Genomic DNA, 14699 nt, shown 5'->3' with positions numbered 1-14699 from the left:
ATGAATTTCACTGCAGTTAAAGTGACCATCAACAACCCAGCAGACATCACCGTGATCCTCGGCTACTTTGTGCTAGTCATCGGCGTTGGGATCTGGGTTAGTGTTTAAGTGCTTTTTAGTGGTTGTGTGTGATTTTGATTGGTCCAACTCTAAGTCTATTGTGCTATTTAGTGTGGATGGGGGAACTGAGTTCTGGAGTCCAACACAAAACACTAATTTCTCTATTTTGACAGAACAACTAAGCCTGCTGAGTACCAACTGAGTTGTATCAAGAATACTTTAGCAGAAAGATCTACAAAGGAACAGATTTCAATTTTAGTTTAAGTGACATTTATTTATGTTCAACATGAAAAATGTTATGTCAATGAAGTGACTTCATGAAGTGTAATTTTTAAGTTAAATAACAATTCTGACCGGCGGCACGATGACGTAGCAGTTAGTCACTGTTACACAGCTCCAAGGATCTGGAGTTGGGGGCTCAAGTCCCGCTCTGGGTGACTGACTGTGAGGAGTGTGGTGTGTTCTCCCTATGTCTGCGTGGGTTTCCTCCGGGTGACTGTCTGTGAGGAGTGTGGTGTGTTCTCTCTGTATCTGCATGGGTTTCCTCCGGGTGACTGTCTGTGAGGAATGTGGTGTGTTCTCCCTGTGTCTGCATGGGTTTCCTCCGGGTGACTGTCTGTGAGGAGTGTGGTGTGTTCTCCCTGTGTCTGCATGGGTTTCCTCCGGGTGACTGTCTGTGAGGAGTTTGGTGTGTTCTCCCTATGTCCGCATGGGTTTCCACTGTTATATTTATATATATATATATATATATATATATATATATATATATATATGTATGTATGTATATATATATATATATATATATAAACAAACGTGTTTGTTTTCAAAATTTGATGGGTGTCTTTTTTCATGCGTACAAATCAGACTCAGTGTGAAAAGGCCTTAACACACTGTTTTACACTTGCATTATATTCATATTAATAATCATACTCTGGCAATTCTGCCTTTAATTTTTGTCTTACTCTTGTTTCTCAGTCCATGTTTCGGACTAATCGTGGCACCGTAGGTGGCTACTTCCTTGCAGGTCGGACCATGGGTTGGTGGCCAGTAAGTTTTGCTGATTTATTAATATTGCTACTGGATTGTCATCTGTGGTTCCATATAAAAGATTACTTGCTTTGTATAAATTTACTGGTTGCAACTGATTTTAATCATTTTCCTTTTTTAGTTTTGCTGTTACATTTCCCCTCTTATAAAATGCATTAACTGCCATTTTTCCCCTCTAATCTATTCTAATAGGTGGGCGCTTCCCTGTTTGCAAGCAACATAGGCAGTGGCCATTTCGTTGGTCTGGCAGGAACAGGGGCAGCCAGTGGAATTGCTGTAGGAGGTTTTGAATGGAATGTATGTTGGGCTACACCTCTGATATATGTGCAATATAAATTTAAATGTTTACAGGGTGAAGGTTTGAGCTTGTACCTTATCACATATATTAGAATGTGGAAGATCCATTTTACAAAGTCAGGAGCATTAATATGGAGTTGTGATAGACTATACACACCATCCAATATCATTGGGATGACTTAGAGTGTCTTTTGTGATCTAGAACTAATCATCCAACACCAGTACATGACCTCATTATTTCTTATTTGCCTAAATGCTGTCAAATCCTATGCAATATTTCACAGTTTACTCTGAAGCCTTCCCAGACCAGTAAAATTTGTTGAAGAACAGGGTAAGAAACTTTAGTGCACTTGATTTCAGAAGACATATTAGATGAGGAGGTGTGTTGTTGATTATTTAAGTGAAACATTGTGGTAAACAAGAAAAGTGTCTTTGATGCAAAGTATTAAGCAGTGCCACTTGTGGTGTAGTTCCTCAAAATTAGTGAATATGTAGTCAGTGAAGGAGTGAGTTATAAGCCAGTTCCATGAAGTGTTTTGCTTCTAAAAATAAAGCATAAAATGTGTCCTGTGAAAAACACATGGCACATCTTGTATTTAATGTATTTAATCCTAGTCTGATTTACCCAATAATTAAACCTATACACTAAAAACATGGGAAAACTATATAAAGTACCATCAAATTTTGTGTTTAACATATAATTGGACCAGCAATGTCAAAACTTTGCTTCTCATTTTAGGCTTTATTCATTGTGCTGTTGCTGGGATGGCTGTTTGTACCAGTCTATTTAACTGCTGGGGTAAGTTCTTTAATGATATTATCTTATTAATCAACAGATTTATCTGTGTAATAGACAATTACATGTGTATAGATAGCTCTTTAGGATTTTTATATCCTTCACTTTTTAAAAGGTGATCACAATGCCACAGTATCTGAAGAAGAGGTTTGGTGGGACCAGGATCAGTTTGTACCTCTCAGTCATCTCACTTTTCCTTTACATCTTCACAAAGATCTCTGTGAGTACAGATGCATCTGAAAATCATCTGAAAATGATTTATATATATATATATGTACAGCAAATATAATTGAGTATAAATACAATTTAAAGGTTTAGCCAGACCGCCATTAGCAATATAACCATTGTCACAGAGGTTTTTCTGGCATTTCAAAAACAAGAAAGCCCAAATCCTTTGTCATTGGAAGGTCTGGAGAAGATTTGGTGCTTCATATCAATGTCTTTGTTTACAATAATAACAAGTAATAAACTATACACATTTTTAAAATGTCTATTACTTGTTTCTGAAAATTTCTTAAACCAAGCACTTTAACATTAACATTAACCAGTTAATTTATATTTGATAAAAGAACAGGGCATTGCTGGAACTAGATATTTATTACTGACTTACATTTCTATAAAGGTCTGAAAAAAATCGTGCTGTAACAAATTCACAGTCTCATTTATTTTGAGTAACACCTTGCTCTGGTGTTCTGACTTTAATAATCCGGAGATTTTGATGTAATTTGTTAAATATATAGTAGAAAACCAAAGGCTGGGTCACTGAAACATTCTCCAAACATAAAGAAGCGACTATGGTAAATATTACCTCAACAATTTCTGTTCATATCTTTTGGAGACTCCAGTAAAACACTGAGCTGCACCGCGGTGGATGGTGGAGCTACAGCGCTGAAGTGGAGCGAGCATGTCCCAATTCAGCTCTAAACTCTCTGACCCCTTGAATATCTGAACATGTATTTTTAAGGTCCCAAAAAGAGAATTTGTCCAAGGAAAAGAGAACCTCTGGTCACTGCCGAACGGTTCCAAATTTAGTTCACAAACTGGAATGTGAAATATGGCTGAACTAACAACAGACAATGTAGTGGCACCACCTAAAGTTTCTTCTGTGAAATACGGCTGAATTAACAGTTCCTACTCGCTCACGAGCGTTTCAACATTAGGTGTCAGTCAGTCAGTCAGTCAGTAAGCGCATATGCTTCTTCTAGGTCGGCCCAGCAGGTGGTCCGGCAAAAACAAGAAGTAATATATATATTAATATTATACCAAATGTGGAATAAATTTTTTTTAGATCATTTTTTATTTGATTCTTGATTTTTCACTGCTCCTATGTTTGGTAAGTTCCTTCAGCAATGCATTTTGTAAGCCTTAAAATTGACCATGCAATCATTAAGAACATATTCTTATTTACAGTGGCAGCCTGGCTGGCAATGGAAAAAAAAACAGAGTAAAATATAAAATATTTGTTACATGATTACACCATAAAAAAATCCTTAAAATTTATGGTAAAAAAGTAATTTGACAAATGAGAGAATGAAGACCGAAATATAACCATACTCCAAATAAGAGTCGTTTATTCTGCCCTTAAAAGGAGGTATTGCTGAAAGTGCAGCATCTGGGTGCCACACTCCAGCACTTGAACACAGGCTGATGGTGAACTTTCCTGACCAACACATATCTCGTCTCACAATAACACTAAACATGCACAGAAACACAAACATACACACAGATGCACAAGATAATCGCCCCAATGCAACCCAAAATCAAAAAGCCTCACAGAAAGAGAAAAACAAAGAAATTCTGAAATCACAGAAAATATGAAGCTGCTGGGAGCTCGCCCTTAAGTGTCAACCCCTCATGTCCTTGGCCACTTGTACCACCCATAGTGGTTTGTGTATTTAGAAGTGAAACAATTTGTCTTTTGGCTGATATAAGTATTTACAGTATTTCACTGTTACAGAAACTGTATTGAGCCTTTTTAGAATTTACAGTGTTTTACTGTCATGGTTTGACAAATTTTCACCATAAAATCAACAGGCATGTTTTATAGTGTAGATCAGCAGTAACATTTCTGATGTTATATTCAAAAGCTAAGATTGACACAAATATATTTCATTTTAATGTTTGCTGAAGTTTATTCTAATCTTTTGCAGCAGAGGATGATAAGTAATCAAAAGTAGAATTTGTCTTTCAATTGGATGTACTTTCAATTGTATTATATGTACCAGACACTGGTTGTATCAAATTTTGTAGGGTGGTGATTAACCGGAGGGTAAATGAGTGTATGTTGCTACAAGTGTGTAAATAGGAGCAGTTAACTACAGAATAAAGTAAGCAGTGATAAGCTCTAAAGTGGGCATTTTAAAGATAATGAACTATCTAACAAAATACCTAGATATTTGTAGGTATTGTAATTATAGGTATTGTTGCTAAACTTTTCCAAGACAGCTTCCTCACTGTTAGTGAATTTTAAATGTGGGTTCATTTATACTCCCCTTAGGTGCAAACCACAATCTTTGTTTAAAATATGTTTAGATGATGTTTAATGTAACGAAGGACTGATTTGCAGAGGTATGTATTGATTGCAACTGTAAAAGCCGGACATCATCAGGAGAGCTTATGAAATTGCTAAGAAGATAAAATTAATGTTTAATTACAATACATTTTTTATTTGTTATTAATATATAATCTAATTTTGATATCATACATTTAAATGCATACTGCCCAGAACAATAGCTTTGCATTTGTTCTCAGGAGAATTTTTTCACACATTTGTTTTAGTAAGGGTTCAAAATGTTTTTTTAATTTTTATTTTGTTCTTTGCTGTAGGTTGATATGTTCTCTGGAGCCGTGTTCATACAGCAGGCTCTCGGGTGGAATATTTACATAGCAGTTATTGCTCTGCTCATCATTACAGCGCTCTACACTGTCACAGGTGAAGTTTTTCGTTGTTCACATCATGTGAAGGATGTATGGATAAAATAAGAGACACAGACATGGAAAAGTGATGCAGAATTACAAATGCAGCTATACAAATCTTACTCTCCTAGAACAACTGTCACTGTGGTGTTACCCACAAGGGTACATATTCAGTACCTTTAGACAGGGAATTTAATTGTACCATATTTTGTGTTAATTGTAATTAAGAAAGTAAATAATAAATTAAGTGTCATTGATTTCACACCCCAATTTCATCTCCAGGAATTTAATTTTTGCTGTTTTATTTTTCATTGTTCTGTAATGGTGGCACAGTGGCACGGCTGGTAGTGTCCCTGTCACACAGCTCCAGGGACCTGGAGTTGTGGGTTTGAGCCTCGCTCCGGGTGAGTGACTGTGAGGAGTTTGGTGTGTTGTCTGCGTGGGTTTCCTCTGGGTGCTCTGGTTTCTTCCCACAATCCAAAAACACACATTGGTAGGTGGATTGGCGGCTCAAAAGTGTCCGTAGGTGTGAGTAAGTGTGTGTTGCCCTGTGAGAACTGGCGCCCCCTCCAGTGTGAGTTCCTGCCTTGCACCCAGGGATTCCGGGAAGGCTCTGTACCCATGCAACCCTGAAATGGATAAACAGTTACAGACGACGAATTAATGTTCTGTAATGAAAGGTAAAAATATTCACCTCTCCTTCTGTAGAAGAGAATGCAATTTAACTTTATGGAACACAACTGGACTTAAAACCACTGTTGTACTTTTAAAAATACATTTACAGTGTTTGTACATTAGCATTTGGCTTATGCTTTTTAGACAATCAATGTTCCAAAGGACCAAAACCTGTAATGAACATTTAGTGAACAGGAAATGGCTGTTTTTGTTTAGGATACCTATTGGTTCATTCATTCATTCTTTATTTTTAAAAACTCCTGATCAGGGTTGTTTTTGGTCTCACACATTCACCCAGTCAGTTTCACACTCACACCTATGGACAATTTCACCAGAGCACACAGTGGAGAGATCTTACCAAACTCCTCACAGACAGAATTAGGTTTCTATCATGTTAAAGGTGTATTTAAAACCATATTCTACTGTTCTGTAGGGGGCCTGGCTGCCCTGATGTATATAGACACTGTTCAGACCTTTATCATCATTGGTGGAGCCTTCATCCTCATGGGTTTCTGTAAGTTCCGTGTTTCTTTTTCCTGGGCACATGTGGGATATTATTACTTTTCAATTGTGGTCCTACCTCTCAAGCCAAGACAGTCTGACATTCAAGAGAAAAATGCACTGTTCTAAAGTTTATGTTTATTTTCTCTGTTGTTTTCATGTTGACAGCCTTCAAGGAGGTTGGAGGCTATAGTGCCTTGCTTAAGAAGTACGCAGAAGCTTTGCCCTCTGTACTGGACAAGAATATCTCTTCAGTTTGTTACACTCCACGTGAAGATGCTTTTCATCTGCTTAGAGACCCCGTGACAGGAGACTTGCCATGGCCTGGGGTCTTATTTGGCATTGCCATTATAGGGGGCTGGTACTGGTGTTCTGACCAGGTGAGTGGTTCTAACTTTGCAGATAATCAGCTGATATTTCAGTTTGTAACTACATTTCTAGCATCCAGTTTCCTAACTCTACAGCCTGTCTCACTCTATATTCGATTTGAAACAAATTTTTTCTTCACAGGACATGGTTTTTTTTTTTCTGAAATTCCCTGGACCTCCAAATGACAGAGATGTAGAACTCTGTTTTTCTGTAGATGTTGGTTTCATTCATTCATTATGTGTAGCTGCTTATCCAGTTCAGGGTCGCGGTGGGTTCGGAACATTCCCTGGAAGGGGCGCCAGTCCTTCACAGGGCAACACATACACACACACATTCACTCACACACTCACACCTACAGACATTCTGAGTCTCAAATCCACCTACCAACGTGTGTTTTTGGACCGTGGGAGGAAACTGGAGCATCTGGAGGAAACCCACGCAGACACAGAGAGAACACACCACACTCCTCACAGTCAACCAGAGGAAACCCACGCAGACACAGGGAGAACACACCACACTCCTCACAGTCACCCGGAGGAAACCCACACAGACACAGGGAGAACACACCACACTCCTCACAGACAGTCACCCGGAGGAAACCCACACAGACACAGGGAGAACACACCACACTCCTCACAGACAGTCACCCAGAGGAAACCCACGCAGACACAGGGAGAACACACCACACTCCTCACAGACAGTCACCCGGAGAAAACCCACACAGACACAGGGAGAACACACCACACTCCTCACAGAAGGTCACCCGGAGGAAACCCACGCAGACACAGGGAGAACACACCACACTCCTCACAGTCACCCGAAGGAAACCCACGCAGATGCAGGGAGAACATACCACACTCCTTACAGACAGTGACCCAGAGGAAACCCACGCAGACACGGGGAGAAAACACCACACTCCTCGCAGACAGTCACCAGGAGGAAACCCACGCAGGCACAGGGAGAACACACCACACTCCTCACAGACAGTCACCCAAAGCGGGACTCGAACCCACAACCTCCAGGTTCCTTATTCATGCCACCGTGCCTTATTTATGTTTTTTAATCGTCACTCTCACTAGTAAAATAGTTATATATTCTCAGTTGAAATCTATACAGATAGACAAATCTTATCATTTTTTATGTAAATTTCTGAAGAACACAACCCACTTAATTCCTCAGATGTATTTTAGTCATTAACCGTTGGATTGCTCTGTCACTAATCACAATTCAAAGTTTTGAGGCTTGTCATTTTATATAGTACTTTATAGCATAAAAGTCTAAAGAATACAACGAATATTGTACAATAATAGTATTTCAATTTTTCATTTAAATAGAAAGGACACAGTATGAACCTAAAAGTTATGGTTATGCATTTTGTTTTAATTCTGGGTTTCTGTAAAGCTGCTTTGCAACACAGTTAGGTTGTAAAATGAATGATATAAATACATTTGACTTGATTAATGGTGGCTTAGTTACATTCACCCATGTTAAGTTCAGTTCCTTGACTAGCACACAGGCTAATACACAGATTGCAAGTGGTTTGGTCCATATTTATATATAAATGCTGAGAGAGAGAATGCCGTGAAGTAAGCAAAACTTTAATGAAACATTGTGAATTCTGTCAAACCAATGAATCTGAGGGATACATATTTACTACTTAATAGCATTGTTGTTGATGCCAGAATGCTTCTTTAAGTAGTTTTCAACTCGTGTGTTTTCCTGCTTTCTTCAAACAATTCAAACTGCAAAAAAGGCAGCATAATAGTGTATTCCCGCCTTGCGCCCAATGATTCCAGGTAGGCTCTGGACCCACCGCGACCCTGAATTGGATAAGTGGTTACAGATAATGAATGAATGAATGAATGAATGTTAATAATATGCACACAACAATTTCTGCTGTAGACCTAGACTGTTTTTTTACAATGCAGTGCTTCTATATTATTCCATCCACCTTATGGTTAATGTTAATGGAAGAATTTTTTTACTGAGCTTGCATACATTGTTTGTTAGCACTTTTATCCAGCTGATTATCTGTAATGAATTTCCCACTGTGTCTTTCTAGGTGATTGTGCAGCGCTGTTTGGCTGCCCGCAGTTTGACTCATGTGAAGGCTGGATGCATCATGTGTGGATACCTAAAATTGCTACCTATGTTTCTCATGGTGTTCCCAGGCATGATCAGCAGAGTCCTTTACCCTGGTAAGCCCTAATCTCCCTGAGCTCTTCAAGGATCATACTTAAGGAGCTTCAAATTTCCCATTGCATTTATATAAAGATTTAGACACTGTTTTCTCAGCATTTTGTAGAGCATCTCATTAGATTCCTTCTTAATTAGATGCGGTGGGGTGTGTAGAGCCACATATCTGTACAGAAGTGTGTGGGACAAAAGTTGGCTGTTCTAACATCGCCTACCCTAAACTGGTAGTGTCCGTCATGCCCAATGGTGAGATATATTTCTGTCCATCCTTTACTGTGCTGTTTATTTGGAAACCGATTCCTGCCAGGCAGAGATGAACAAAATTACCTGGGTTTCACCTGGGGTCCATACTTTAACAAAATGATTCATTATATCTTTTGTTACAGATAATGATTTACAAAGTATCAAAATGTCAAAGTGATTATTTTTTCTTCTCTACCTGCAAGAATGAGCTTCCATAATTTGCATTGGTTTACTGTAATATAAACTGCTGGTTTGAATTTCAATCTTCAAATTATAATACATTTACACATACAACCCCAATTCCAATGAAGTTGGAACATTGTGTAAAACATAAATAAAAACAGAATACAATGATTTGCAGGCCTCAAATTCAAAATGAGTGAAAATTTGAAAATTTAACATTAAATATCTTGTCTTTGTAGTGTATTCAATTGAATATAGGTTGAAAAGTATTTGCAAATCATCGTATTCTGATTTTATTTGTTTTACACAATGTCCAAACGTCATTGGAATTGGGTTTGTACTTAAGCACAGATTTTTTGCTCAGTCTCATTCTAGCCATTCATAAGTAGTTGATAAATTCTATTCATAATTTAATTACAGAAACCTTACTTTTAGTTTAGTGTCAGCACTACCAGGCTCTGCCAGAGAGAGCAAACCTCTGGTATAAGCTTCCTTTCAGTTTTTGGTCATGTCCTTTACTCCTTGGCATCTGTTCAGGTCTGAGGGGATTAATGCTGGCTGTGATGTTAGCAGCTCTCATGAGCTCCTTAGCGTCCATCTTTAACAGCAGCAGCACCCTGTTCACCATGGACATATGGACCCGCATCAGGCCTCATGCCAGAGACAGAGAACTCATGATAGTCGGCAGGTTTGGACCACACTGTGACTCCGCATGACTTTGACCATCAAATGTGAAATGTGAAATGCAGTAATAAGATTTGTATAAATAGGTTTTAAAGCTTTTTGTGGAAAGTATAATTGTAATTCAAAATTCAAACATTCTCCCGTTATGTCATTTTTTGGTTACTGTTGCATAGTTTTAAAAAAAAAAAAAAAATAAAAACATCAAGTAACTGAGACAGGAATCCCTAATCTCATTTGGTCAGCCATGAAATCAGATATTTGCCCTAAAATAATTTCTCTCTATAGAGAGCTTCTAAAAAGAGCAATACACTTTATATCAAAGAAAAGTGGGAAAAAGAAAGGAAAAGAACACTTTCAGAGGATGACTGGGGAGAAATATGCCAACTTCAATGGACTACATCAAGTTCCACAACGTGGAGAGAATTGTGCTGGAAAAATATACTTAGCAAAAACTTATACTTGAAAAACTTATACTTTGCAAAATCAGCACAGAAAAAACATCAAGTTTCAAAGTATATTTGCTGGAGAAAGTGCTGCTCAGATTCTGCTAACCATTTTCATATGTTTTGGGAGTGTATTGTTTTGTTTAATTATTGGAAGGCCATCTTCCAGGCTGTCTGTATTTTAATGCAAATAGCATAACATGTAACTTTGATTCTCTGTACTTGAGTAATCTCCCCTTGTACTTGGACCAAAATGATTGCTAGCTGCAAGTAAGAACACAATCACTAAAAAATGTGATCTACTCACCCTCTCAACAATTACAAGATCGGTATGACATTGTACCCAACATTTATAACATGGAAAAGCTAACATATTCACTAAGGATTCAGATTGAAAAATTCTACCAGGTTTGGTCAAAAAGGTTAATTTATATAAGACCCGATTTTGTGTGATATTGTGGGGTTTTTTTTTAAATGTATTTATTTGTTTGTTGATTTTTTCCTCCCATCTCCATACATTACGTTTCCCCAGTTATATTGTATATAGTTATTAGCTATATATACTAGGGTGGAACGGTGGCGCAGCAGGTAGTGTCACACAGCTCCAGGGACCTGGAGGTTGTGGGTTCGATTCCCGCTCCGGGTGACTGTCTGTGAGGAGTTTAGTGTGTTCTCCCCCGTGTCCGCATGGGTTTCCTCCAGGTGCTCCGGTTTCCTCCCACAGTCCAAAAACACACATTGGTAGATGGATCAAGTGTCCATAGGTGTAAGTGAATGTGTGTGCTTTGCCCTGTAAAGGACTGGTACCCCACCTAGGGTGTGTTCCTACCTTGCGCCCAGTGAATCTGGGTAGGCTCCGGACCCACTGCGACCCTGAATTAAATAAGCGGTTTCCGAAAGAATGAATTAATGACAACTATCATTTTTAATACTACGCAACAGTTACCATAAGATGACAAAACATCAGAAGAACTTAAATTTTGAATTACAAATATATGTTACACAAAAAAAGCTTTACACACCTAATGTAAGTCATCTAAATATATAAATATGTTTTTGTAAGATAGCGAACACTTGAAATTTAAAACATTATAAATAAATACTAATAAACAGCAAGGAATTGTTATTTTGATGGAATTTATTATTAGAATCTCACAAATGTTAATGATGAATTCTTTTCTTCAGACATACCTTTAATTTACCATTGCCACTGATCAGTTCAGGAAATTAACTGAACTGCTGTATTCACGTGGTAGACCTGGTTTGTATCACTTTGACTAACAAATTCCCAGTTATTAACTTTCTCAGCAGTGAACCATTTCACAGAATCACTGGTAATACACCTGAAACAGTTAATAATTGGTAGAATCCTTCTTTAGAAAAAACTCACTTAGGAAATTGTGGGGTTAATCCCTGACCAGGAAACCAGCTCACATTTTATACTCAGATACGTTCCCAGTGCTTAAAAATGTATTGATATTAGTGATATTTGCCATGATTCATCTTTCCTATTCTGTTTACTCCTTTAACAGGTTGTGGGTACTCTGCATTGTTGCCATCAGCATTTGCTGGATCCCTGTAGTCCAGGCTGCACAGAGTGGTCAGCTCTTTGACTACATTCAGTCAGTGACATGTTATCTTGCCCCACCTATAGCAGCAGTCTTCTTTCTGGCTATTTTTGTGAAGAGAGTCAACGAGCCAGTAATTATCCTTTACATTTCCATTATTTGTGAATATATTTTCTACCGTGAATGTCCAGAAGTGTCTACATTGCTGCCAAGTGGCATTCTGACCTAAAACATAATTTAGTATGTTATTTACCATGCTATGTAATATTCAACAGTGCATTTTTCAATCTTATTGATTTTACATCAATTTGTTCACATATAAGACCAGGCTCCTTTCTGCGCTGTAATATTTAAAAAACATATTTGCTATCTGCTGAAATTTGATCTGATTCCAATGAAAATAATGTTAAAAAATGAGGTTGTTCTAACTGCTAGTGCATATCCACAGCTTTCCCCATTTATGCCATTCCTTACTGTCCTGCCAAATAGACACATTGGCACCATGATACAAGGCTTTCTCATGCTTATTTCACCAAGTGAACATTTATTTCTTTTTTAATGACTCTGTACAGTGATATTTGGATAGTGATTTTGTCCCTCACATTAGCCACCACGTTCCCTTTGATAAGTAAGTAAATAGTTGCACTTTTTCAAGTATTCAAGTTCTCTATCAGACGTTCCTTTTTAAACCATTTCATTTCAAAATCTGTGCAAATTTTTCACAAACCTAGAAGGTACATAGGTATGGTTACAACAGATGACAGTTGGTTACATATTTATTTTCAGGCAGAGTCCCTTTAACGGAGTATAATTTACAGAATTACAATGGTAGAGTGTTCATACAGAAAAGTTTCCAAACTGGAGCTGATTATATACCGACATTGAAGTTCAATCCAATTGAGCTATTAATAACCTGCATCTTTTAAATGAGTGCGTTAAACTTTAGACCAAAATTTCTTCTGGCCTACTTGCAGGCTAAGTTCATCTGGTGGGCGCAGATCCTTTTGGGTCTTGGCCCCCAAGGCTTGGAACTCTACTTTCTACCCAAATATTTATTTTCAGCTATCCTGTTTTTTTTTTTATTATCATTATTTATTATTTTGATGAAATTATTTATACAGTGACCTTGTGTTTGTGAAAGATGCTTTATATATTTAATCCATGTATTAATAATCTTATTTTTTTAGGGCAATAGTAAGGCCCATTTCCAGAGTAAAGATTTCCATCTCTATTTTAAACACTACATCTTTGCACAACTGATTATGCATCCGCCAAAGTTGAGAATACTCAGTGAAGGATTTAGGGTTTTCTTCCACCTCCAAAACACAACTCTAAAAATCACTAAACAAATAATGATGCCACTGATATTTCATCTATTCCTTTCACCTACTATAAGTGTCATATTTTAATATTTTGTATAATTTCCTGCTAAAACCTTACTATTAAGATTAGAAAGAAAAAATAGCTTACAATACAGCTTATGTGTGTTTAGTGTACAAGAAGGGACACGCGTGGTTTCTTAATAATTTTGGTCTTTTGTTTTTATTTATTATTCCCTCCAATAGGGGGCCTTTTGGGGTCTAACTGGTGGCCTGCTCATGGGTGTGTGTCGCATGGCACCAGAGTTCTACTTTGGCTCAGGTACCTGCCTGGATGCTTCCAAATGTCCCAGTCTGATTTGTGGAGTTCACTACTTATACTTCGCAATCCTGCTCTTTTTCTGCACTGGCATTCTAGTGCTCCTCGTCAGCTACAACACACCACCAATCCCCAACAAAAATGTAAGTTAACTCACAGCTTTCTGCAACATGTATGAGTTTATTCATGTGGAGACTTGTGGAAACACTTACCTTAGAATTGATCCAATCCTCTCTTTACAAGCTTCATCGCCTGGTCTTCAGTTTGCGTCATTCTAAAGAGGTCAGGGTGGATCTGGACTGGGAGGAAGAGGAAAGAGGAAGAAAAGCTCGCAGAGAAGTGGAAGAGAAGAATAAGGCTACATGTGCTGAGGGCCAAAGTAAGATACTTAAGAGATAATTCTATAACCACTGGATATTCTTAACCATTATAAACATTTTCATCACTTTATGCACTGATACTAAATGGCTTTGTCCAGCTAATGAGAAAAAAAAACAATAAATCTTGATAACATAACTTTTGTTGCAGCTGAAAATGAAGATACATCTGCAATATTTCGTCTGATCAACTGGTTTTGTGGCTTGAGTGACTCCCAAGCCCCTGAGCCGACTGAGGAAGAAGTTGCAGAAGCATCAAATCAATTGCCAGACATAAGTGAAGACCCTGTGTGGAAGCACTTTGTCAATGCTAACGCCCTCATTATGATGGCAGTGGCAGTCTATTGCTGGGGATTTTATGCTTGAGAATGTGATAGCAACTATCTAATATTTTTATATAATTCCCACTTTTGACATTGGAACATCTTGATTAAAAAAAATGACATGCCATAAAGGGGATGGTGTGGACTAGAAATGTAGCCTTAAGTATCCTAATATAAATTGTACAATGAAAACTATAGCTGTGAGAATGACACAACACAACTACTAATACTATACTAATACAATAAAGTTGCATGCCAGTAAATGTTTAAAACATGACTTACAAAATTCAGGTCAGTATGACTTAATTCAACACAATAGTTTATGTTTAGATTACATTTTATATTAAAACATACACCATTGTGAAATTGTTTGCTGCATGTAT

General features: G+C 37.7%; 1 protein-coding gene across 2 annotated transcripts; it reads left to right on the top strand.

Annotated features, from left to right (window-relative positions):
• Positions 1 to 14383, top strand: slc5a2 (solute carrier family 5 member 2). 2 transcript variants are annotated; one of them, XM_066678039.1, is made up of 15 exons: positions 1 to 96; positions 1036 to 1107; positions 1300 to 1404; positions 2144 to 2203; positions 2316 to 2420; positions 5027 to 5132; positions 6225 to 6305; positions 6461 to 6672; positions 8724 to 8859; positions 8996 to 9103; positions 9821 to 9971; positions 11943 to 12111; positions 13544 to 13759; positions 13860 to 13995; positions 14145 to 14383. In XM_066678039.1, exons 1-15 carry the CDS (start codon positions 1 to 3, stop codon positions 14357 to 14359), a joined length of 1968 nt encoding a protein of 655 aa, XP_066534136.1. In that variant the 3' UTR covers positions 14360 to 14383. The 2 variants fall into 2 exon arrangements, with proteins under 2 accessions (XP_066534136.1, XP_066534137.1); XM_066678040.1 differs by lacking the exon at positions 1 to 96 and having other exon boundaries at positions 13860 to 13980.
• The last annotated feature ends 316 nt before the right edge of the window (positions 14384 to 14699 follow it).

Source organism: Hoplias malabaricus, chromosome 1 (genome assembly GCF_029633855.1).
Source record: "Hoplias malabaricus isolate fHopMal1 chromosome 1, fHopMal1.hap1, whole genome shotgun sequence".
Classification (NCBI taxonomy): Eukaryota; Metazoa; Chordata; class Actinopteri; order Characiformes; family Erythrinidae; genus Hoplias; species Hoplias malabaricus.
The sequence above is the reverse complement of the archived record's forward strand: the minus strand, read 5'-3'. Positions and strand labels throughout refer to the sequence as shown.

Coding starts and splice junctions, on each gene's coding strand:
- slc5a2 (XM_066678039.1), top strand. CDS start 1: ATGAATTTCACTGCAGTTAAAGTGACCATCAACAACCCAGCAGACATC. Junction 97..1,035: donor TCATCGGCGTTGGGATCTGG/GTTAGTGTTTAA, acceptor CTTGTTTCTCAG/TCCATGTTTCGGACTAATCG. Junction 6,306..6,460: donor CTTCATCCTCATGGGTTTCT/GTAAGTTCCGTG, acceptor TCATGTTGACAG/CCTTCAAGGAGGTTGGAGGC.